Source organism: Sciurus vulgaris (genome assembly GCF_902686455.1).
Source record: "Sciurus vulgaris genome assembly, chromosome: 8".
Taxonomy (NCBI): domain Eukaryota; kingdom Metazoa; phylum Chordata; class Mammalia; order Rodentia; family Sciuridae; genus Sciurus; species Sciurus vulgaris.
In genome coordinates this window covers 92915482-92942397 of record NC_136468.1, presented here as the reverse complement: position 1 = coordinate 92942397, position 26916 = coordinate 92915482, and the positions used below count along the sequence as shown (strand labels likewise).

Sequence of the window (26916 nt, the reverse complement as noted above, 5' to 3'; positions counted from 1 at the left end):
ACTATGACAAAAACCTGAAAAGAACAGCTTAGAGGAAGAAAGATGTATTTTGGCTCATGGTTTCAGAGGTTTTAGGCCATGGTTGGCTGGCTCCATTGCTTTTGGACCTGAGCTGAGGCAGAACATTAAAGTGTGGTAGAAGAAAGATGCTCAGCTCATGGCAGCCAGGAAGTAGAGAGAAAGAGGAAGGGACCTGGGACAAGATATAGTCCCCAAAGGCATACCTCTGGTGACCTACTTCTTCCAATCATGCCCCATCTGCCTGCAGTTTCCACTACCTGACAGCAGTCCATTCAGCCATCAATGGATTAATCCACTGATAAGGTCAGACCCTTGTGATCCTATCACCTTCCAGAAGCCTCACTTCTGCACTGGGGACCAAGCTTTCAACACATGAGACTTTGAGGGACACTCCAGATCCAAACCTAAGACATGGCAGGTAGGCTCTCGGTGAATGTAATACATTGTCTCAATCAGATCTTTGCATCCCTTTTATAGATGCAGAAACCAAAGCTTGTTTTAGCACAGAGTTGCCTGAGGCCTCCCAGTTGGGAGGGTAAAGTTGGGTCTTGAACCACGTCTGTCACCCTCCAGAGCCCTGTTGGCTCTCCACGTGGTCATGGTGAGATGATGCAGTGCAGTGGAGAGTGGTGTGTGCTAGGTGTTAGATTGTTGTTGGAGCACCGAAGAGGGGTGCACACAGGAGGCGACCTCTCCTCCCAGGTGTCATCTTTATTTAAAAGTATAAATTTCTCACTTTTTGTGAATCACACTGTCTTTATACTTTTCAGCTATATGTGTTGCTCTCTCTCTCTCCAGTCTCCCCCAGCTTGTTGGACTGGTTCCCTGTTGAGGTCTCACCTATCAATCACGACTACCTCTTCTGCAAAGTTTCCTTGAGCTGCTCCTTATATTTTATTAATAAAATAACCCTTTAGGTACATGTCTTAACTTTCTAGAATTCAAATTCTTTCAGAGTGGACCTTCTGGGGTTATGAGAATTAGCCACGTTTAGGTGCTGAAAGTGAAGCTTTCTTATTTTTGTTCTTCTTTGGTTCTTTCAGCACTCCCAGCAGTATCTTTTTATGGTTCTGGGAAATGCTGGGAAAGTTCTTTGGAAGCCAGGAGCAAAGGTTGTCTTCTAATCTCTGAAGATATCCTCTGCTGATAGAGTTAGTTGGGATTCTAAGTAGAAGCCAAGGGGACCCATCTGGTCCAACTGTCCTCTTGCCCTTTGGTCCTTGGACACTCTTGATGGGTTATTTTTCAGTCTTGCCAGAGGCTTCTTAGCTCAGTCTATTAGACTGCAGTTCTCCTGCGGTGAAGGGTGCATATCATACCTTAGCTCACGTGCTCTATGCTTGCATATGAAAACTGTGTCCTCTGCTATAGACTAGAGAGGGTGAGATGTCAGTGTGACAGGACGCAGGCAAGAGAGAGAGGGTGATGGATGCTCATTCATCTCAGCATTAGCAGGGAGGACAAGGCACTGTTTTAGGTACTGGCAAGTATGGGGATCCGACATTCAGATGAATTATCTTATTTATTTCTAACAAGATCCAAAGAGGTGCTCTGATTATTCCCACTTTACACATGAAGAAACTGAGGTTCAGAGAAGTCGAATAATTGGTCCAATATTATAGCTTTAAGTGCCAGAGCCATGATTGGAAGACAGGTAGTGTGTTTGTCAGCCTTTTGTCACTGTGATCAAAGTACCTGACAAGAACAAGGGAGAAAAGTTTTATTTTTGGCTCATGATTCCATTTCTCTGGGCCTGAGAACATCATGGTAGAAGGGCGTGGCAGTGGAAAACTGTCAGCTCATGGCATTTGGGAAAGAGAGTGAGAGCAAGAGAGCAAGCATGCACATGCATGGAATATATATGGAGAGAGAGAAGGAGAGAGAGAGAGAGGGAGGAAGGAAAAGACCTTGGGATAGATGTAGTCCCAAGTCATGCTCCCAGTGACATATTTCCTCCAGCCACGTCCTACTTGCCTGTAGTTACCACCAATAGTCCATTCAAATGATTAATCTATCAAATGGATTAATCCACTGTTGAGGTTGCAGCTCTCATAAGTTCAGTCTTCCAGTCTCTGAACATTGCCTGACACATGAACTCTTTGGAGGATGTTTTTAGATTCAAATCCTAACAGGTAGTTTGCACTGCCACCCAAGTCCTAACCACTGGTATAGTGAAACTTCCTCCCTGTATTTTCCTATATATGTATATATCTCTGTATGTGACTATGTATGTTTATGTATAGTTTTAGACATTTTTCTAATATAATTATGATACTCATTCCTTTAAGATCATTTAAAAAATTTCTAAAAGTAGAAATAAGAGATCCATTAACCCATTGTCTTGGTATGGATGTTCTAGTGTGTTTCCCTTTCAGATAAGCAGGTATCAGTATGTATGTGCTGAAGGCCACATGGTAGGGTCTGTGCTGTATGCTGGTTTCTTTACCTAATACCTAACTTAATGCTTGGCATGCTTTCCATTTAACAGAGATGTAACAGGTCATAGTGATTTTGAATCTGAAGACTCTGTGCCTTTTTTTTTTTTTTTTTCTTTTAACACACGATGTATTGTTCCCAATTAGCAAATCGGTGGTGTGGCTATTCTGGGTGCAGTGACTGTAATGGGCAGGCAGATGTGGAACTAACAACAACAGGGAAGAACTCCCTGGAGATGCTTCAAGGAGATTTATCTTCTTTCCCTTCCTCTAATCCATCCTCTGAGAGCCTATTAGTACTCTTTTGAGCATCTGTAGAGTCAACAAAAAGGAACACAGACATGACGAACATCTGGATGGGATCAACATGTCTTTAAGTCCCACCTCAATCAACATGCCACAGTGCCCTCTAAAGGGGCTAGAAGAACATAGGAGCAGAGCCATTGGGCTCCTGATGTTAGGTTTTACTGTTAAGGCTAAAGTTATATACATCTGACTGTGATATAACACAGCAATTCTAAACTTTTTTTTAAAATATATATTTTTTATACCTTTGTTTTTTTATCTAGTTTTCATGTGGTGCTAGGGATCGAACCCAGTGCCTCACCTGTCCTAGGCAAGTGCTCTACAACTGAGCTACAACCCCAACCTCCTGATCCCCAACTTTTAACTGGGTTTTGAAACCCATAAGCTTTACGGAGGGAACTCCTAGATGTGTTGATACCCATCCCCCAACCAAGTTTCCCCTTATTCCCACTTCTTGCCACCGGCCTTTTCTGATACGTATTTATGCTTCTTTCCCTACAGGAGGAAATATAAGAAAACATCCCAGAGGTAAGAGTATCTTTCTGGAAAAGAGGAGCTTTGGGGCCTTGGTTGGCTGAGTCACTGGTGGCATAGCTCTTGGTAAATGTGGCTCACGGTTCACTGGAATTGTAATAAACAATGTCTTGATTCCTTCTCAGTGAATTGCTTTATTTCCAGATTACTATTGCTGCTGTAATTAAAAGTTGATTGTAGGCACCTAGGGTAGCACAGTAGGGTAGATCCCTGCCCATGAGAGTGAATCCTGTGGATCCAGAAGCTTGCTATTGTTGTGCTATCTAGTGATTCTATTGACTTTGGTTGGTGGGGGCTATTAAGCTCATGGCAGAGGTGCGAGTCCTTTTAAGGGAAATGCTAGCATTCTGTTGGGACTGTGGGAAGGTAAATTGAAGTAGAATACCATCTATCATACCCTCTATGTATCCACTGTGTGGAAGGGTGGATGTACAAAGATGAGACCCGGTCTGGCTCTGCTCTGGGCCTTGCAGACCCTTTGGTGTAAGGAATCTTGACTTGGGACTTGTGTCCTTTATATTTATAGTTCCAAAATCACTTACCAGGTGTGTGGAGTCTTGGTTCCAATGGCAAGCCCATTTTGCAGAGTGTATGTGATTTCAAGCCCCTGTTAGTGCCCTCTGCCAGATGGCATTAGCTGATTTGGAGGAGCAGCTTGTGTGCTGGTGCAGGCACACAGGCTGCGAACATGGATAGCATAGGTGGGGTTTCTAAAGAGGACAATGAAATGAGGTTAGGAAATGTCATATGCATCATGGTGGAATTTTTTCCTGGTTCATCTTTTTTTGATGAAATAGATTTAAGGTATGCAACATGATGCTTTTGATAAACATAGTAAAATAATGATTACAGTCAAGCAAATTAACATATCTGTCATCTCACTTATTTCATTCATTGGTTCATCTTGCATATACTTTGTTTTTTATGATGACTCATTTTCATAAATTTAACTGAACAATAATGGTGCATAAGGCCTCTGGTGACCTCTTATCTTTCTAGCATCATCTCTTGCCACTTTCACTGTCCCTCTTTGCTCTCTAAACTTGAGCTATGACTTTCTAGCCAAATTTTGCTTCCAAAGGTCCAGATGATCATGGATGCTTTCTTAGGAGGAGCTTTGGTAAACTTGGAGTCAGTGTACTTATCTGAGGCTTTCCTGAGTGAGGGGATAAAGTTATTAATTTCAGCATTCCTGGGAACACCTGAGTAGATAGATATAACTTGTTGTGATAATGCATTGGGTTTTCTCCAAATGCCATGCTGACTCTTCTGGTGTTTTTGCACATGCTGTTCCCTTTTCCCCACCTGACCCCTGGTGTATACTCTGATGTCTGCCTTCTACATGCTCCTGTGACTTCCCTCACCTTTTTTTCCTTCCTGCCTGCCTAATGGCAACATGTACACTGTGCCCTCCGGGGTTTGCTTTATCTACCATAGTGCTTGGCATATAGTAAATGTTGAATATATAACTACTAATTGCTTTTCTTAAAGACGGAACTTTTGAATTGATTTTTTTAGACTATTGACAATGGCACCAGGGAGAAGTGCCACAACTGTATTACACACAACTTGGTGCTAAGTCAATGAAAATGTAAACCAGAGTATTTTTCCATAAGGTATAGGCTCTCTATTTTATGTACCTGATAGCAGCATGTGATTCTTCCTAGGGCTTTTGCAGGAAGTCTGAATGAATTCTGAAAGAGACAGGATTGGAATAGCATGATCCAATGAAAAAACTCTGTAAGAGTACTGTTTCTTTGTGATTAATATATTTAATGGAAATAGGGCTCTAGCATCAGCCACTCTAGTCTCTGTGGCCTCTCATTAAGAAGCAGCTTTGGGAATATAAATAATGCAAGTGCCAAAATATTTACTCTGTGTTGTTGAGAAGAATTTGGAAAACACATTGCAAGGAAATAGAATTGCTTAGGTTTGTTGTTTGCCAACCATTGGAAGCCCACAATCCAGATTAAAACAAAACAAACAAAAAACACCGATTCAGTTAGAAATCTGCCAAGACCTTTCAACAGTGGCATTTTTGGATGACAATATTAATCTCACTTTTCCTAGTGATGATCATCTCCAGCGGTAGAGATTCCTCTGTCCTGTGGTTTCCAAGTAAAATAGATAGTCCAAAGGAGTGCTATGATAGTTTAAAATGCAACATAGAGTGCATGAGACATTGGGAGGAAAATGAGTGAAAACTTAAAGGCTTCCTGGAGGTTGCTATACTTTTCTAAATATAGTCAGCTTATGCAGATGGCTGGACAGTTCTGTCTTGTTTAGGTTCATTGAACTCACGGTAGTAATTGCATGTGAACCATTGAGCAGGATGTAAATTAATCACTCAGATTAGAGGGCACAGTGGTCTTCAGTAGTAAAAGGTAATTTATCATCTTCACGTGTAGCTAATCTGGGGTACGAGGCACTTCAGAGTTGCCTCAATTTTCTTTCCAGTAGAGATAAACAGACAGGTGAGAGGGAGTTTTACAAGAGCTGCTCAAACCTGTCAAGGTTAAAATTATTACGTTGACTTTTTTGAAAACATATCCAATGTGAATGTTGTAATTTTTATGACATCATAAAATTAAAAAAAAAAAAACAGACTTACCAGCTTTATGGAAGCCATTTAAAGTGCAAATTAATAATCAGTTTGACCTCTTCTCTTTTAATATTTTTCATAAGAAATAGATCCATATTCTGCAAATATATCATTGAATTTTTAAAAAATGCCCAACTTAGTGGCTTCAAACCACCATTTTATTTTGCTCACAGATTTATGGGTCAGGAATTCAGGAAGGACTTGGATGGGTGGTTTGAATGTGATCCAGCTGGTGACAGCTGGGGCTGCTGGGAATGGAGTGTCCACTTCCAAGACAGTGTCTTCATTCATGTCAGGGCCCTTGGGGCTCCATGCCTTCAGGCTTCTCTGTCTCTTTCTCTGCCCTTGCCCCCATCCTACTCCTCCCTCTTTCTCTTTTTATGTCTTGCCACATGGCTTTTATCTTCCAAGATGGCTCCACACAGCTTGGGCTTCTGACTGCAGGATAGTCTCAGTGGTTGCCTTCTTGTTTGGCTTCTTAGGCTAAGTGTCCTAAGTGATAGGAAGTGGAAGTTGCTAGACCCTTAATTGTAACCTTGGCCCAGAAACTGGCACAGTGTCACTTCTACTGTATCTTACTGTTCAGGCTATCACCGAATGCATCCAAATTCAAGATGGGGGGGCATATATTATATCATATATTATATCTCTTGGTGGGACTTGCTGGGTGTGGTGGTGCACACCTGTAATCCCATTGACTCATAGGCTGAGGCAGGAGGATCGCAAATTCAAAGCCAGCCTCAGCAAAAGCGAGGCGCTAAGCAACTCAGTGAGATCCTGTCTGGAAATAAAATACAAAATAGGGCTGGGGATGTGGCTCAGTGGTCGAGTGCCCCTGAGTTCATTCCAGGTACAAAACAAAAAAAAAAAAAACCAAAAAAAAAAAACATTGCGGACTTTTAAAATCCAGGTAGCAAACCTCCAACGTTTTCTATAATGAGCTTTCTTGAGACCTTTCTTGGGGGTCTGTAGATTCAGAGTATGTGGATTCTCCTTTGGTGAATGGTAGGCAATTTTACATGTATTTTGACATCCCTCTTCCAGTCAGGTGCTGGTCTGTTTGAATGTGTGCTTATCTACTTAGTGATTTATTTTGAGTGGGAGTAGCCATGATTCCTTTTTCATGTTAGGGACAAATGCATCAGTGTGGACGCAACTGAATTCTAAGCGTAGTTATTTGACTTCACTTACTCATTAGTCTAATAAAGCTGGTGGCTTCATGTAGGAAAACTAAATGGCACAAATGTTCTATTAAAAAGCTTTAGATGGAGTAAATTTGATTTGAGCAACAAGGGAAGATAGCCCAGCAGACATAAGTAATCTACCTGTGTTTACAATTTTCTTGCTGGTTTTATTTCATTTCACTGAAGTATTTATTTGCTTTTTAAAACTTTGTTAAAGAAAAAAAAATCCACCTGCTTTCAAAGTAATTTTGCTACTACAGCTTAATGGAGGACATTATCTTTCTGTAAGTAATTCATAAAGTATAAGGCAGATATTCGCCCAAGGGAATATTTTGATGATTCTGATGCTTCTGAATTTCACTTTAAGCATAAATGGAAATGTACTCATCTCTTCCAAAACCAGAATTCCAGTGGAAAGATTGGCATTAGAAGTGTTCCAGACTGGTTAGCAAGGGCACTTGTAGGTTGGGAGGTAAATGTCTCCCTGAACAGAAAGCCTTGTTGAATTGGACTTGGGACTATCATGATTAAGAGGAGGCCATCTCCTTTTGCCTTGTGAAAGAGTTTTGTCCATGAGAGTCAGTTATTCCAAGAGTCTTGCTAAAGTGGCAAGATAGCAATTTATCAGCTAGAGAGGATTATGCAATAAACCTGCTTCCCTGTAAAATTCTTTGTAAAAGGTTGCTTTTATTATACCTTCAGCTTCAAGTTATCAGGTCTGGCTCAGAGAAGTTTGTATCTGTTAGAAACCATGCTGGACCATATACAAAGCACTCACAAATACCTAGAAATAATCAAATACATCTGGACTGCCCTTGAAGAAAGGAATTGCTGTCAGAGACGATATTATCAAGCTGAATCTGTATTATAACTGTCCCCTACACACACATGCACATACACACACCCCTATTTCAATATGTAGGGGGCTGCTATGCTCTATCAGCGTAATTCAGAAGCAGAGGCACGAATCGGATGTGTCCACAAACTTGAGGGATCTCTGCAGGCACAAGATGTGATATCTGCAGTGGGGTGATTCAGTCTTTTGGTCAGGGTGGTTAAGAGTTAGAGTTTTAAGCCGTAACAGATAATGAAACCCTCATTAGCATAACGTTTTTGTTTGTTATTAATTGTAGCTCTGCTTAGATAATTTAGGTAGAAGTTCTGATTCTGACTCTGACTTACTTATCAGTGGAGACCATTATTATAAACATTTAACTTCAGTTAAAGGATCTTTTTTGATAATCATATATTGATAGTCATATACATAGTACTTTATAAAAAGCTTCCAATTTAATAAAACAACTTAGTAATTAATGTTGCTGTATAGTTCAGTACATACTGGAAATAAAAGCATAAGTAAAAAATGGCTTCATGAATAGGTACACTGGCTTATAGGTGATACAGTTGAACAAAATAATTATGGTACAATGTGGTGAGTGTTCTAGTCTCAGTATTGAAGGTTACGGGAACAATCAGGTCTTTGGGGAAAACTTGCATTACCATACTCTTCTCTCACAAGATCACAAACACAGTCTTTATATTACTTACTATTCAGGGGTCTTGCAGGTATGGGCACCCTGAAGTCTGATACAACAGACCGATAATAATCTAATACAATAGAATAATAGTCTAATACAATAGAATCTTTTCTGTTTACTTCTTGTTTATAGTTATTTTTAAAATACACATTTTTTAAATATTTTAGGCCTTTCTTCAAAGAGGCAAATGGTTTGAAAATATTCTGGATATTAGGAGGAAGACTGTCCAGGATGCCAACATATGTATAGTTATCGACAAAGTAGATCTCACACTTTAGTTAGTAGAGAGGCCTCTATGTGTTGCAAGACAAAGCAAGAAGTTATTTTTCCCCCAAGTGTCTAATGTCTTCTTCCACTTGGATTTTGATGTGGCTCAGTAATCACATTTGATAAGCCCAGTAATTGATTAAATCCAGCAAATGATTCCCTTAGTCAGTTCTATCCATGTTCGGCCTCCATGAATCAGCTTGCTTAATGAGTCACCAACAGAACTGCCACCTTAGCTGTTAATAATAGATTATTGTGTGTGACAGGTAGGAGGGTGAGTGTATCACCCTTTGGGAAGGCTACCTGCTAAGCAGTGGTGTCCTACTATTAGCAGGTTCGTTGTCTTCTTAACGCTGACCTCCATCTCCTTCCCAGGTATGTTAAGGCCCATCAGTAAATTCTGAAGTTCTTTGGAAATAGAATTGGTTGACTCTTGTTCCCCATTTTTGCAGTTAAAAATAGCAACTCAATAACTTGTTGGGAAAGTTATCAGGGGGAATAGAGGATAAATCAAAGCATGTTTTTTTTTTTGCATCTGGGTGGGTAACAAATCCTGTATTCTACTACTTATTTAGTAGTACCAATATTTAGAGCACGAGAATTAGTGCTGAATCAAAGACAAGAGGATCTCCTAAGAGATAAAACCTTCAAAAATACTCTTCTTTATTTGTGATGCCTAATACATTCTGAAAGTTGTTAAGAATGAGTACATCAGCCAAAGGAATATGCACAGTTCATATTCCAAGATTGCTGACTCAATCAGAGTGACTTCATAGTAGGGAATGACAGAAGATCAAGGTAGACTAGAGAGAACAGCAGGAGTGGTCTGGTTGGAGCAGTGATTACAGATAGGTGTTGAGACTGTCCACAAAGGATGAGGGAGAGACTACACAGGTAGACTGTTATCCCTCATCCCTCCCTCCCTCCCTCACTCACTTGGCCTCCTTAATATGTCATCCGGTGTTTGAGGAGGGCAGGTGCAGGATCTTGACTCAGAAAGGCTTGTTAGCAGGAGATAGGAACTAGGCCTAGGGAGAAGGTACTAGGTTGCAGTAAGCAGGTCAGACACTGAGTCTGGGTCGTATATCTAGATGCTAGTAGTATGGATGACCTTGGTATTAAGCTGTCATTTTCTGAGTCAGAGGAACATCTAGGCCCAATTCAATCTTCTTTTCTTTCCCATCTTCCTGCATCTGAGAATTGCTATCGTTCTATTCATCAAGAGTCAAAACTTCTGAGTCACTTTGTGTTAGTCAGCTTTTGGTTGCTGTGACCAAAATACCTGATAAAAACGTCTTAGAGGAGGAAAGGTTTATTTCAATTCATGGTTTCAATTCCTGGTCAACTGGCTTGCTTTGGGCCTGAGGTGAGGCAGAACATTCTATTGGAAGGGTGTAGTAGAGGAAAATTGCTATCTTTATGGCAACCAGAAAAAGAGAGAAAGTGGAGGTGACAGGCTCAAGAGAAACTTTCAGCTCACATCCCAGGGTCCCACTTCTTCCAACTAGGCTCCTCCTCCTACATTTTCCTACACTTCCCCATAGTCCAATCACTCAAGATGGATTCTTAGAGGCAAATGAGAATGATGATACAACATATCAAAATCTCTGGGACACTATGAAAGCAGTACTAAGAGGAAAATTCATTGCATGGAGTGCATTCAAGAAAAGAATACAAAGTCAACAACTAAATGACCTAACATTACAACTCAAAGCCCTAGAAAAAAGAAGAACAGAACACCACCAAAAGTAGTAGAAGACAGGAAATAATTAAAATCAGAGCTGAAATCAATGAATTTGAAACCAAAGAAACAATTCAAAAAATTGACAAAACAAAAAGTTGGTTCTTTAAAAAAATAAACAAAATAGAAAAACCCTTAGCCACACTACAAAGAGAAGGAGAGAGAAAACTCAAATTACTAAAATTCGTGATGAAAAAGGAAATATCATGACAGACACCACTGAAATACATAACATAATGAGAAGCTACTTTGAAAATCTACATTCCAACAAAATAGAAAATGCCAAAGACATCAACAAATTTCTAGAGACATATGATCCTCCCAAACTGAACCAGGAGGACATACACAATTTAAACATATCAGTATTAAGCAATGAAATAGAAGAATCCATCAAAAGCCTACCAACCAAGAAAAGCCCAGGACCGGATGGATTCTCAGCCGAGTTCTACAGGATCTTCAAAGAAGAACTCATCCCAATACTTCTCAAAGTATTCCAGGAAATAGAAAAGGAGGGAACCCTACCAAACTCATTCTATGAAGCTAATATCACCCTCATACCCAAACCAGACAAAAACACATCAAGGAAAGAAAATTTTAGACCAATATCCTTGATGAATATAGATACAAAATCTATTCTTAACAAAATCCTGGCAAACCATATCCAAAAGCATATTAAGAAGGTAGTGTACCACAATCAAGTGGGATTCATCCTGGGAATGCAAGGTTGGTTCCACATCTGTAAATCAATAAATGTAATCCATCATATCAATAGACTTAAGGATAAAAATCATATGGTTATTTCAATTGATGCAGAAAAAGTGTTTGACAAAATACAACACCGTTTCATGCTCAAAACACTAGAAAAAAATAGGGATAGAACATACCTCAACATTGTAAAGGCTTTTTATGCTCAGCCCATGGCCAACATCATTCTTAATGGAGAAAAACTGAAAGCATTCCCTTTAAAAACTGGAACAAGACAGGGATGCCCTCTTTCACCCCTTCTATTCAACATCGTCCTTGAAATACTAGCCAGAGCAATTAGACAGACTAAAGAAATTAAAGGGATACAAATATGAAGAGAGGAACTCATGCTGTCACTATTTGCTGATGACATGGTTCTCTATTTAGAGGATCCAAAAAACTCTGCCAGAAAACTTCTAGACCTCATAAATGAATTCAGCAAAATAGCAGGATATAAAATCAACATGCATAAATATAAAGCATTTTTATACATAAGTGATGAAACATCTGAAAGGGAAATGAGGAAAACAAATCTGTTTGTAATAGCCTCAAAAAAAAAAAACAAAAAAACTTGCAATCTAACCAAAGAGGTGAAAGATCTCTGCAATGAAAACTACAAAAAATTGAAGAAATTGAACAAGACCTTAGAAGATGGAAAGATCTCCCATGTTCTTGGATAGGCAGAATTAATATTGTCAAAATGGCCATACTTCCAAAGGTGCTATACAGATTTAATGCAATTCCAATTAAAATCCCTATGAATTTCTCATAGAAACAGAAAAAGCAATCATGAAATTCATCTGGAAGAACAAAAGACCCAGAATAGCCAAAGCAATCCTGGGCAGGAAGAGTAATACAGGAGGTATCACAATACCAGACCTACTATAGAGCAATAGTAACAAAAATGGCATGGTATTGGCACCAAAATAGACAGGTAGATCAGTGGTACAGGATAGAAGACATGGAGACATACCCACATAAGTACAGTAATCTCATACTAGACAAAGGTGCCAAAAACTTAGAATGGAGAAAAGATAGCCTCTTCAACAAATGGTGCTGGCAAAACTGGAAATCCATATGCAGTAAAATGAAATTAAACCCCTGTCTCTCACCCTGTACAAAACTCAACTCAAAATGGATCAAGGGTCTAGGAATTAGACCTGAGACCCTTCACCAAATAGAAGAAAAAGTAGGATTGATTAATCCTTTGATGAGTCTCATGCCCTCATGATCCTACAATTTCCTAAAAGTTTTACCCTGGGCAGTGGGGACTGGTCCTTCAAGTGCATAGACCTTTGGGAGACATTCCAGATACTAATTGTAACACATTTTATATGTTCTTCTGTTGTGTGTTCTTTCAGTGTTAACTTTTTGTTCCTCCTCTCCAACCATGGTAACTGGGTCTGTACTAGATGGTGGGATTTTCCTCCCCATTATTTTTATTCCCTCTGTCTTGTTCCAGTCTCTATCCATTGCTGAGTGTGTTGAACAACCTCCGAAGCACTCTCTTGACTCTGGTTTCCGCATTGTCTCCATTCTGTATACCCATGTCTGATGACTTTTTCTCCACAGCTCCTCTGATTGTGCCTGATGTGTTTAAAAAACAACAACAAACCTCCATTGGCTTTCTGATTGCTAATAGAAGTCTGTCTTCGCTTCTTCTAGCTCTAAGGTTCTTTATATCTGCCTCCACCTCAACTTTTCTACTTGGTCTCTTATTCCCTTCCATTCACCCTAAGTTCCAGTTAAGCTGAACACCTCACTGTCACATTTACCTTGTGTTTTCTATGATCCCACCTTTATTCATAGTCTTTCTGGCATTTTGAATGTTCTTACTTATATTTGTTGAAATCATATCTTTTCTTCAAGACCCTATTCAAATACCATCTCTTTCAATGAAACCCTTTCAGATCTTTACACAGAAAATACATCTTGCTCTCCCAGTTCTTGTTGCTTTAATTCCATGACCGGAGTTAATTGGGTGCTTTGGAACCATTGAGATTTTTTATTTTTGTTTGAGGAATATGCTCCTCCACAGCATGGTGCCTTGGGCATTCAAGGGAATTTATGAATGAATAGGATCCTACATTTATTTTTATCATGGGTCACAACTTAAGTCAGAGTTACCAGGTGGAATTGTGGGTAAATAAGCTCAGGTTGATAAATGACTCATGCTTACAAATGACTTTGCAGTTCACTGCATGCTCCCACATCCAGACTCTCATTTGGCCCTCATGCTGGCCATTGTGGAGGCTTCTGAGGTCACCAAGACAGATGGCATACATGGCAGGAACCAGAAAGTACGTAATTGCTTGGATCATCGACTCAGCCTTTCTATTTCCGTGTCTCCAACATGGACTCTCTCTGGGTGGAAACTCAAGAGTATTCTGGCTCTGCATCAGTGCTTCACTCTCTATTTTCCCTCATTCAAGTCACTGAGCCTGGGGATGTTCATTGCAGTGTCAAATGTATTTGTTTGGAACAAATCATTCTGAATATTTGATAACTGTGGTTATGTATCATTTGGCTGTTCTGTGGTATTTTGCCAAAATGATTTTGAGAATCATTTTCTTAGATTGCCTGATAAGACCTAAGTGTGTCTTTAAGACTATGAGTAGCACTAATGCAATCATTGCTTCGAAAGTTATGCCCAGACTTCAAGTTGTCTAAGAAGGCAAGCCTCTTGATCCCTGCTAATCTCAGTGACCCTCAATGCCAAAAAGAGGTGAAATTGACTGAATTGATTCAGTAATTGCTGGGGCCAAATCCAACTCCAACAACAGCAGTTTAAAAAGCATCTTTTAGGGTCGCTGGAGATACCAGTCCCTGGGTCTACCAGTGTTGATCAGTGTGGGTAACCATGACTCTTGATATTTTCATTGTTGGGGCTGCCCTGTATGCATGTTGGAGAATGTTTGGCAACATCCCTGGTCTCTATGCACTAGAGGCCAGTTGCTACTACATGCCGTATTTATTTATTTATTTATTTATTTATTTGGTACTGGGGATTGAACTCAGGGGCACTTGACCACTGAGCCACATCTCAGCTCTGTTTTGTATTTTATTTAGAGACAGGTTCTTATTGAGTTGCTTAGCATCTAACTTTTGCTGAGGCTGGCTTTGAACTGTGTGATCCTCCCACCTGAACCTCCTGAGCTGCTGGGGATATGGGAGTGCACCATCATGCCTGGCTATCTTATCTTTGATAACCAAAAATGTCCTCTGAGAGTCAAATTTGCCTGTGGTTGAGAACCACAGGTGCAGATGAAAAATTAAGAATTTGGGTTCTGTTCCTAATTAGCTATGCCAAATTACTTTTCTCTGGTCTCAGTGTCTTCCTTATCTATGAAGACATATGGTTGAACAGGGGGTGAACATGGTTACTTTTGGCTCAAAACCAATATTCTTTGCTTCTGATTTCTTAGGTCTTTTCATGGGGAGCCCCAGGCCACTGGGCCATATTTGAAGGGATGATAGGCACTCTGTGCCCTTTAGTTGAATCACCAAGAGAATCAAATGGCCTGCTAGAAAGAGGTCGCTTGGCAGGTAACATCCTCTGAGCCCCATAGTGGCTATCCCTGGCTACCAACTGGCTTACTTAGTTTAGAATACTTCTAATTTCATCTAATCAAGGAGAACTAATCATGGGAAGCATATTAACAAGATAATTGCCAAAACACAGACTTTAGAAAAGCATACTGTATTGATTGAATTTATTGTGTGCCTGCTGTATACCAGATGCTTATCTTATTTACTGTTTCATAGTGATCCTGTTTTGCAGGTGAGGAACTTGGGGGAAGGAAATAACTTGACGAAAGTCTCAGAGCAGTGAAGTGCTGCAGTCAGGATTTAAAGACACATCTTTCAGATGGCAACAGCTTCTTGAGCTCTTTCCATCCTGGTGGTGGTATATATATATATATATATTTTTTTTTTTTTTTTTTTTTTTCAGCTATGAAGCCCCTTGGTTATTTTTATTTTTCTTCCCCAAATGAAGCAACTTAGAACTAAATAAAGTCAAAGGATAAGAAAGATACACCTTTCATACTTCTTTTCCCTACTCTGCCAATTATTGTTGTCTTGTAAGGATATTTTTTGTTTCAAAGTTTTTTTACATTTGGCCTTAACCTAAAAGTTGAAGCTCAGGAACATGTAATGAAGATTTTGTTTTTAAAAAAGCTATATTTAAGAAATGTTATTGAAGGGGGAAAATCCTTACCTCCACCACCAGGTTCTCTTTTCAAAATAGTCTATTTTTGTACTTAACAGCTTAAAAGCTTTGAAGCAGTGTGATCAGTCATACATGAATACATAACTATGCATAAAAAGTAAATAACAAAAATAGAGTTGGATCAAAGAAAACTTGTCCTGTGTTTTTCTATTCTCTGATTTAATATGATATTGCCTTTTCAAAGTTGATGAGGTCACACCTGAATTTTTCCTTTTTCCTCCCCACAAGTGGAATCTGGGTTGTGTTTTTCTATGACTTTGGGCCGTCAGGGGGGTTAGGGAATAGAGTGAAGAATTTCTAAGTAAGTTGGAGAGAGTCGAGTAAGCTGAGGACATAACTTGGGAAGAACCATGTCTGTAGTCTTTGCTCAGTCATGAAATTAGTAAAATTTGGCGAAAGAGCAGGGGCTTCTAGTCTCTTATGCTTGGGTTGAAATCTGAGTCCTGGCAGGAACCCTGCGCATGTCTTGCAGCTGGCAGAGGCTCTTTACCAGCAGGAAATCTGTTTCTCCTTGGTCAAATGGAAATAGAACTTGCTTCCTAGATTTCTTATGAGCCAAGAGTGAAGTAGTATATGTAAATCATGTAAGAAACCTTTGGCACATGGAAAGTGCTTAGTTACTGAATGTTCAGGACATCTCTTGGAGGACACCAGGGTTCTGTGTCCACCCTGTACAGGGGGCTTGCACTGAGAGATGGTGCAGTTTGAAAGTCTGGAATCATGTAAGAGAACTGCAGGAAGCAGACAGGCCTCGCACTTTAGGGACCCTGTGAGGGCAGGGGCTGCACTGTATTTATTGAAGGGTAGAATTGACCTTAACTGGTGATCAGCGATGGATATTTGGGATATGGGGAACAGGACTGAAAGAAGGCTGAGGTCAGTGGGGCAGGGGGGCAAGCTGCACAGGGTAGTAGCACTGGGACATGAGCCTTAACTAGGAAAAGGAAGTTTGGAAGGGCCCAGACTGCATGGCCATGAAAGATCACAGGAAAGTACTCGGCATTCCTTTTCACTTTTAGCTTTCTGGATTGAGGGGAAATTTATGTTCTTTAGAGCATCGCAGAGTAAATAGCATTGTTCTCATTAATCGAGAGCATGTAGTGAGGATTCAGAATGCTGGGCTTCTAATCCACTCTTTCGTAAGTGACTGAACTTTTTAAGTAAATTACCTAATTTCTGTAAGCCAGTGATTTTCAACAGGGGGTGAAATGGCCCCAAGAGGACATTTGACAAGGTAGAGACGCTTTTGGTTATCACTTCTGGGCCTGGGGTGTATCACTGATATCTAGTGAATAGAGGTCCCAGATGCTGGTAAAAAACCTACAATGCCCAGAACATTTCTACAGCAAAAAATTAACCAAAGTACCAGTAGCGCTGAGGTTGAGGAGACTTACTCTAAGTTTTACTTTCTTTCTTACTAGTACTTACCTTATAGGATTGCAATAAGAGTTAAATGAGATAAAGATGAAAATGATTAAGCATGCTTCCTGGGTTTTAGTAAGTGTAAAGAGTATTTTAGCTATTCTTATTAAGGCTACTATTTTTACTTTTGATTCATTGTTTATGTATCACGTTAGTGGATTATGTTTCATAGCCTTTGCAAATGACAGAGAAAACTTTATCAGTGTATTAAATGTATTTAAATTTTACAAGGAAAATATTTAAAGTGCCTTTAATCCTGCACCAAAAGGAATTTCCAAGTTGTTCGAAGGGATAATATTGCTTGGTTTGTGTAAATTCAGTATGCTCTATCCTGTAACAAACCTAAAATCACAAGTTTCATATGCTATTATATTCTACTAGCTCTGAAAAAGCATAAAATTACAGCTTTTAATAGAAACACTTGGGTATTGTTGCAGATTATTACCTAGAAGGCAATACCCAAGAGATTTGCTGGGAAAGGAGGTTTTGTCCTTTCCCTGTGGGGTTGCAGAGAGTAAATTTTCAGAGTAACGTCAGTGGAAGTGAGTAGCTACTAAGCCAGCCCACGATATCATGGGAGTGGATTCCTAGTCAGCAGACCCAGATAACAGAATTATCCCTTGAAATTGGTAGCAGTCCAGTAGCCAGCGTAGTCCCCCTGAAAGCAGAGCCGAGTGTGGTGTCACAGCAAATTGCCCTCTGCTGTGAGTTTCTAAATTGCAATGTGCCACCACGAGAGGACAGAGTCTCCCCATTTGTTTTTGTGCCCTCTGCTATGCATATAAATGGAGGGCTTGTGGGTTGACTTCCTTTATTTCTTAAGTTTTTTTTAATTGTTCTATTTGGTTATATGTGACAGCAGAACACATTTTGATTCGTTGTACACAAATGGTGTACAACTTTTCATTTCCCTGGTTGTACACGATGTAAAGTCACACCATCATGTAATCATACATGTACATAGGATAATGATGTTTGTCTCATTCCACCATCTTTCCTTCCCCTCCCCCTCCCCTCCTCTCATTTCCCTCTACACAATTCATCCTTCCTCCATTCTTCACTTATGCTCCACCCCGCCCCGTTTTGTATCAGCATCCACCTATCAGAGAAAACATTTGACCTTTGGTTTTTTTAGGATTGGCTTATTTCACTTAGCATGATATGCTCCAGCTCCATCCATTTACCTGCAAGTGCCATATTTGTTCTTCTTTATGGCAGAGTGATATTCCATTGTGTATATAAACCACAGTTTCTTTATCCATTCATCTGTTGAAGGGCACCTAGGTTGCTTCCACCCATCTACCAATGCATTGGGTTGAGTTTTTTTAAATCATTTTCTTAATCTTTAGGATGTGTTCATCATTAGAGAGTTATGAAGAGTTTCATAGAATTCATACAGCAATTAAAGAGCTGAAGAAGAGAACCTGATATGCATGATATGTACTGAGATGATCCTCTAACTCTTACTGTTAGGCCAAATCCAGAATTTCATGTCTTTGATAATCTTGACACAATTCTGTGATAATTGTATACATTACGAGTGTACCCTGTTGTTAGTGACCATCTTTAGTAGTTGCCACTGCTCACTCATGACTCATTTTCAAGATGCAAAGACAGAAAATGAACCCTTTTGGTAATGCTGGCTGTACCGGATGGACGGGTAGATAGAAGCCCAGTCCTTCCGAGGATACAGTGTGCATCTTTGGGATGAAGGTATTTAATAGCACCACCCCAGCGATGACGGTGGTGCTGCGGGCGGTGTCAGTGGTGGTCTGTGAGGGCAGCTTGCATTGGCACTGCAGCGCCTGCTCCTGAGAGCATGCCAGCTTCATGCTTTCACCTGTGTGCGCCACATCTGCTTCCCCACTGCTGATTTCACCATATTGAGAGATGTGTTGAGGGAGCATGATCTGGGGATTTGACAGATGAGGTTCTGATGAAGCCATTGTAAAGCTTAAATTGCTTCCCATTTAGCATCATTATTTTGAATAGAAAGAAATTTTCCTTAAGTTAGTCTCTGGTGTGGAAGATGAATCATGTTTAAAGGATACTTTTGGTTTGTAGATTGAGAGGCAAATGATTCTCCTTCCTTGCTTTTGCATTAGTTTGTGTGGGACAAGGTAGAGCAGCAAAATTATACTAAAAGTCTGTAAACAAGACAATGTGACATTGGCAATTCAGGGCATGGATTGTGGAGTCTGGGAGACCTAAGCTTAAATCCAGTTTTCACTCTTTAACTTTGTGATTTATCAGCCAGTTAAGCACATAATATTCTTAGGTTATATGCTACTAATAGTATCTAATTCATAAGGTTGTTTTAAAGATTAAATGGGACAATGTATAAATAGCATATGGCCCAGTTCTGGGTACACAGGAAGTGTTTAACAAATATTAGGGGTTAATATAATGCTTTCTCTCTCAATAAAAATTAATGGCCACAGAATGCCATCCTCTGTCACCATGAAGAGTGAGACCTTACAAACTCTTGGCAAAACTTCATCTCCCTTGGGGACTTACTCTGCTTAGACAGGAGATTAATCCTTCAGGATCTCATTTATCAGAGGATTAGTTGGAATGGTCCCAGCAAATTATGGGTGGGGATGAGAAAAACTGCTGCCTTCTGCTTCATGCTGATCCACAGTGCTATGAAAACTGAATACAGGTCTGCTGAAATATCCTAAAAAAAAAAAAAAAAAAAAAAAAAATTCCCAAATTTTTAGCCAGAAATTCTAGGTGTCCTCTCTTCATTGCTACTCTCTTGGTCCTTGTGCTCATTCTCTAGTAGGGTTTGCAATGTGTGGGTCTGTGGGTGGGATTCTGCTGTGTCCATCCTAGATTAAAAGGGGTTAGTTTGATTTGCAGAATGACAGTCAGCCTACATGGTTTGCATTAACAATATTACTGGCAATTTAGACAATAAGCAAATTAAAAGGACTATTTATTTTTAAAAATGAGTTGTACCAACAGTGTTGATTTGAGCATATTTTATTTGTGGATGTAAATTGTGATTCATCTGACTCTGCTTCTCGACTTTTATTTCACTACATATTACTGAGTACGGCTATGTTGGTCACGCACTGTAAGACATTAAACAAACAAACAAAAATAAGTTGTGGTTTCTACCCTGAAGAAGCAAATGACAACAGGAGATTTTGGAACCCAGGTAGGCATTTCAATGAGTTCTTTGACAGAGGTGCGAAGATATAACTCTGCTTAGTTTGAGAGTTCAGAGATGACTTCCTGATGCTTAAAGATAAATAAGAAAAAACAGCTAGATATAGAAAGATGATATGAGAATTTTATTTAAAAGTAATAATATGGGTGGATAGTTGATTTTTAATACCACTGGTGTTATCTGAGTCCCTGCTGTGGCGTGGATGAGGTTTGCTATGCAAGGATGGGGGAGGATTACTTTGCTGTGGGTATCCTTGTGCATGAACTGTGAGCTCACTGCCTTGCTTACCTTATAGAGAAATAGATTATCATTCCCCTTAGGACTGCAAGCAGAGGAGAGAGTAGGTCTGATGAAGACCTTTCTCTACTTGAGGGCTTTGCAGTCCATGTATCTGTCTGAATAGCCCTTCCCAAAGAAACCAAGAATCCATTCAAAATAAGAATCACAGTGCAGATAAAAAGAGTTTCCTACATTTTCCATCAGAGAGTAGAGATCAAAAGTAATGATGAGATATGTTTGCTCCTCTTTTGTTTTCTTATAGAGTTTTTGAAAGGTTGGTATTATTTTATTCTTATATATTTGATAGAATTCATCAAGGAAACCATCTAAGCCTGGGTTCCTCTGTGGGAAGTGGTATTTAAACAATTCTCAAATGGTATGAAGATCACCAGGAAGGTCTGTTAAAACATGAATTGCCACCAGACATGGTGGCACACACCTGTAATCCCAGTGGTTCAGGAGGCTGAGGCAGGAGGATCATAGGTTTGAAGCCAGCCTCAGCAACTTAGTGAGGCTGTAAGCAACTTAAATAAAAAAACAATAAGGGCTGGGGATGTGGCTCAGTGGTTAAGTGTCTTTGGATTCAGTCCCTGGTACAAAAACAAAAAACATGAATTGCCAAGACCCGCCCTCTGACTCTACCCCAAGCTTCTGATTTGGTGGGTCTGGGACAGGGCCTAGGGGTTTGCATTAGAGACAATTTCCAGGTGTTGCTTGTTTTTTTTTTTTTTTTTTTTTTTTTTTGGTACTGGGGATCAAACTCAGGGCCTTGTGATTTCGAGGCAAGCACTCTACCAGCTGAGCTATCTCCCCAGCCCCAGGTGTTGCTTGTTGATGCTACTAGTATGGGGAATCACACTTGGTAAACCACTACCTTAATAAGCTGTAGGACTATTTGAAGTTTCTGTTTCTTCTTGAGTATTCTGGATAAGTTTGTGTTTTTGAAGGAATTTGTTCATTTCATCTAAGCTGTGAAATTCACTGGTATAATGTTGCTTATCATCCTTTTAATGTCTGCAGGATAGGCATGGCTATTCCCTCTTTTATTCCTGGTATTGGCAATTTGTGCTTTCTCTCATTATTTCTTGATCAGTCTTGCTAACTTTTCATTACATTCATGACTGTAAAACCCTAACTGTTGTTCTTGTTAACTGTTTCTATTGATTGTTCTGTATTTCATGGCTTTTTTTCTCCTATCTTTAACATTTCTTTTTATGGTGAGCTTAATTTGCTCTTTGTTTTCCAGCTTCTTCAGATGAACTTAGAGCAGTGATTTTAATTCTCTCATTGTTCCTCACATGAGCATTGAAGCTGTTCTTCCTTTCTCTATACTTCTTCAGTGCTTCCTCCATTGCCCTAGTGTTCACTTGATCACCCTGGACTCTTGTTTGTCTCTCCAACCATCTCAGGAGCTCCTTTGCAGGGGAGAATAGAGAAAAGGATTCTCATAGGTGAAAACGAGAGAGCTGGGTTCAGGTGAGGCCAGTTTGACTTTGGACCGCTTCTCTCCCCACTTTTATGTTCCTAGCACACATAGGGTGGGTGTGTTGGAACAGGCAGGTGAGTGGACAAGCCTGGCCTGGTGGCTTAGATGCCTCTTTCTTTGTTCTTGTTTCTATCATACATAGTTCTCAGATGGGGGCGTGGGTGGTGCTCCTTTAACACCCTTCATAGGTGGAGAAGTCACTTCTGAAGCAAACTCTGGTAATTATGTTTTTGGGGAAAAAGATTGTCATGGGTAGGTGGCCTGACACAAAGAGACCATTGTTCCACTGCTAAGTTGGTTGAATTTCTTCTGAGCTGGCCCCTCTCTGGGGTTTCCTTTGGGCGCCATTTTACCTTGGGGTCCAAGATGAAATTTCTGACCTTTCCAGTTAGATTTCACAACTGATCAGGTGTGTTATAGCTGAAGTGAAATTGCTTTTCCCCACTTCTTCAGCAGTAGCTGGGGTGCATTGCTGTCAGAGGCAAGAGGGTCTTCCACTGATGTACTTTCTGCACTGGAAGAGATACAGGAGTCTTACAGTTGGAATTCTACTTCTGGGTCTTCAGAGAGAAAATCTCTTAACGGTTGGCTTTTGGCAACTTGTTTAAAGAGAGAAGACTCATGATAATTGTTCCCCAGGAGAAATGGGGAATTCCCTCGAGAACTTGTTTGGAGGTTCATAATCATGCAACTCTTTCACATGAACACAATTTCATTATTCTTCTGCTTTTAATCTATACCAGTGATATAGATTGCAAAACCAAAAAAGAAACAAACAAGCAAAACTGAGTAGCAATTAAACTTCGTTTGGAGACAATAAAGACTATGGAAAGTAATAATATCCACAATAATTGATGCTAATTCACCATCATCATGAGGTTCCTCGCACTGAACTAAATGCTTTACACACTTATTTAATTTTCAGTACTATAATCCTGTTAGACACAATTATTGCTGACATTTTATGGGTGAGAAAACAGTCTTAGAAAACTTTGAGTAACTTTCCCAGGTCAGACAATGATGGGACTTGATTCATTTGAGGCCAGTTTTGACTTTCGACTCCAATCTCTTCACTCCTGGGCTATCCTGCTTCTCTATTCTTGGAGATGTTGAGAGATGATGATAAGAGTGGGGTTATGAGTTGGAGTTTGTATTAAAATTCCTCATCAGTGTTGATTACACTCATTTTGATGTGGGTAATTTGGACATCTGCCTGATTTCTCTGTTTCTTGTGCATTTGAGGCCAAGCATGATTGGGGGCTTCCATGCACATACCTAGGGAGAAAAGGAAAATGATCTTTGTGGAGTATAAGGAACTCAGTGAAAATGATGCAAATGAAAAGGATCTCCAAATTGCTCAGCCTCTTAGCTGCTAAGGGGAGTCCACATACCAGGTTGGCATTTCTGCCAGAGGCACATATGCTGGCACAAATCAACTCTTCTCAGAGATTGAGGATGCACTGTGGCTTCTGATGGAACCATAACTGGAGGGCTGTGAATAGAGGTGGGGGGGGGGGGGCGAATATCCAGAAGGTCTGGCCCCATCTGTTGGGCCACAAGAGGATTTTTCAAAGCTTATGGGGAAAACATATTTTTCCAGCTCTTTTTCATAATGCCTCCCTTTTCTTGCCAGCAAGGGGCTGGTTTCCAGGTGCTATAGTGCAACAAGTGGCTTTCATGCTTGTTTGTGACCCACAGTAAGAAGTACATTTTATACCATGTTTACATATACACACACCTATGTGTGTGCTTCAGAAATGTTTTTTTTAAATTTTATTTTTTAAAAAAATTTAATTTTTTTGGAGAAGCAATACTTACTACTAGTAAATCTAATATTTCCTATTATTTTATGAACATAAAAAATGTTACCAAGTAAAGTGATTTTATTACCTGTCCATGGGGGGCAAGCTACAATTTGAAAATTACTGATAATGATGTGTGGATGCTGAGTATAAGAGCATAAGTCCTATCCTTCTGTGAATGAATTTGAATGTGTAAGTGCAGCCTGGAACTATCTTGATGTGTCTCAATGCATTAGGGAAGCCAAGAACCATAGGTTTTGTTTTGTTTTGTTTTGTTTTCCCTAGAGATAACTCAGTGTCCTTCGGGGGGACTTTGGATTTCCTCTGACCTGAATTAGAAGCAAGTCACTTGAATGTCTCTCTCAGGTTGGGTCTGTGGGTCAAGTCAAAGAAAGTAGCTCACAGAGGAGACATTCTGGTGGTGTTGCAGGGTGCAGGCCCGGGGCCCTCTGCCTTCGCCTGTCTCAGTGGTGCTGGATGAAAGCAGAGTCAGGGGAGCGGGCTGTGCTGTTGGGAACCGCTTCTTGCTCTAACAAGCCCTTAAGATTCTGCATTCTTTAGAGTTACTTTATATTAGGTAGAGGGGGAGTGAAGGAGGGGAAGGGGCATGAGGGTAGGAAGGACAATAGAGTGAAACAGACATCATTACCTCATGTACCTGTGTGACTACATGACCAATGTGATCCTGCAATATGTAGAATCAGAAAAATGGGAGATTACACTCTATTTATATATGATCTATCAAAATGTATAAACATATTCTACTGTCATGTACAACAAATTAGAACATATAGAATACAAAAAATTAAAAAAAGAAATTCATTCCATTTGAAGAACTGTCTTTAAAAAAAAAGAATCTGCATTCTTTGGAGCTTTGTAGTAGATAACAGCAATCATGGAAAACAGGGTTTTGTGTTTTTCCTTTGCAAAGTACTGACAGGAGGAAGGACATTTATCTCTTTAATAACAAAGGGAACTGGGCTTCTTGGATGCACCGGGTGGCATGAATTGTATTTCCTATGCATTTTTTACCTTGCCTTCCAGACTGTAAGTTCATTAAAACTATTGAATGAATTCCAGGGTGAGGAAGATTAAGCTGTAATTTACTGTATTTCATGGCTCACTTCTCCCTTTTCTGTAAGCCCATTCATCTATGGATGAGTCACAAAGAGACAACAATTCACCACAGAGCATCACGCATCCTAGGATGGTTTTGGGAACTGACATTTAATTCTGCAAGGATGCCTTCGAGAGCGTCCGCCCTGGCCCCTCACATTTCCCTGCCCATGAACTCAGTTCTCTGTGCATCCTGGGAGGTCTTGGCATTGCCAGCTGACGTCAGTTGAAGATGAATTTTGAGAAGTCACCTTCTCAATTACTGCATTGGTAATAGAATTCATGTTTTCCAAAACTCTTTTTTCTCCATCTCCAGCTCTCTGCTCACTCATTAGGCCTTCTTTGTACATCCATGCTTTCTGCTGTCACTCCTGGGAACTTTATGAATGGCACTTCTCAGATTTGAATGTGATCGCCTGGGGATGGTTTAAAATACAGATTCTGATTCTCTAGATCTGGGATGGGGTTTGAGACTATATTTCTAATGGGCGATGCTATGTCCCTGGTCTCTGGCCATTCTTTGAGAAGGGAGGCCCCCAGATTGGTGTGTGGGTGCTGAGAGTGTGCCAGCTGTGTGTAAGAAGACCCAGTATGCAACCTTGGATGGTAGGGTTTATCTACATTAAGGATTCATGGTTCCTCCTGGGGAGAGGTGAGCTTTACTCTCTCGTCTGATCACATTTCTTTATGCATTCATCTTGCATTTTACATGTCTCTTTGGGAATAAAGGTTCCTGTGTCCCATGGGTGGCCTTCTCCATGCATCCTCAGCAGTGAACAGATTCACTGTGAATTTGATTTTTTGCTTTGGAGTTGTGAGGAACCAGGTATATCCAGGTGGCAGAGTTGGAAAAATTCTCAGAGTCTTAGGAATTCTTGAGACTTCTAACTGATAAAAGAAAGAAAAACAAAAACCAGAAAGACCTCGGATATACTTGGTGTGAAGTCCCTGCTGACTTGGGGCACAGCCTGACAGTTCAATCAGGCAGAGGAGAGTGGCTTTGTTTTCTTCACAGGCTGTGAGGTTCCACCTGTGCCTCCCCAAACCCCCCTTGATATGGCCTCTTCTCTCCAGGACCATATGTGGGCTTTTCTAACTTGACTTTTCCATAGTTTTTGGCCCTGGAAGGACTCTTAGATATCATCTTGTTCAACCTCAGGTGAAGCAGTGGGCCCAGGGTCAGAGGGCCTAGCACGTAGGCGCCTGACATCTCCGGGAGTAGACAGCTCACATCAAAACCTCTTGTATTTCTCTACCAAGGAGTAATGATCCTGGAATACAACCCTGTGACTTTGTCCTTCCAGTGTCTCTGACAATGTCTGGATAAGGAGCCTTCTTGCCATTTCCTTCCGTGGTCATGCTCCTTCCTGTCTAAATGCCCTTGGGCCCTTGTGCTAGAGGGACCCTGCTTCTACTCTGCCCTGTGTATTCCAGTGTGTCCTTGCCTGTATCCCTTATCCTGCCATCTGTTGATTCTAATTTTCTGTCAAGGCTTTAGTTCAATTCTACTTCCTCCTTGAACCCAAGACCACTAAACTCGTTGTAGGAGCCCTGGCTTCTCTCATCCTTACCATAAGAAGCTGTGCGGCAAGGGCAAGATCTTTATATCTTCGTGACTCAGTTCTCTCATGTGACACAAGAAAGGAACTGATCCTTAACATTCCTGTGATTTCCCTACCCTCTAATTCCACACTAATCTCTCCTTTCTCAGAATAGTTGTCCTTGAGACAGTGGGGAGAAGGTGCCAGCTAGATCTGAATTTCAATTCCAGTCATGCTGTTAATCAGTGTGTGGCTTTAAGCCTGCTGTTTAATCTCTGGACCTCCATTTTCTACACTAGTAAAAGGTGGGGTTGTTCAAGGGATTAAATGTATAGTAAACCTATCTAACACATTAGACACCATGAGAATTTTCAGAAGGTAAAATGACACTCTCATTCAAAAAGAAAATGAACATGTGTTGTTGAAGAGTTTAACTGATTTGTGAGGAAACTGGTAAGATGTTCTACCCAGTTGAAATAATCCAAATTTATA

At 40.3% G+C, this 26916-nt stretch overlaps 1 protein-coding gene across 8 annotated transcripts in view; it reads left to right on the top strand.

Annotated features, from left to right (window-relative positions):
- The window catches only part of PDE1C (phosphodiesterase 1C), a 538202-nt gene that overhangs the window by 230227 nt on the left and 281059 nt on the right, over nucleotides 1-26916 (top strand). The window contains exon 2 of one of the 8 annotated variants that reach the window (XM_079152341.1): nucleotides 3264-3290. The exons of the other annotated variants lie outside the window; for them this stretch is intronic. Within the exon in view, the coding sequence (XP_079008467.1) occupies nucleotides 3264-3290 (27 nt within the window). The remainder of the gene's footprint in view (nucleotides 1-3263; nucleotides 3291-26916) is intronic. 8 annotated transcript variants of the gene reach the window in all.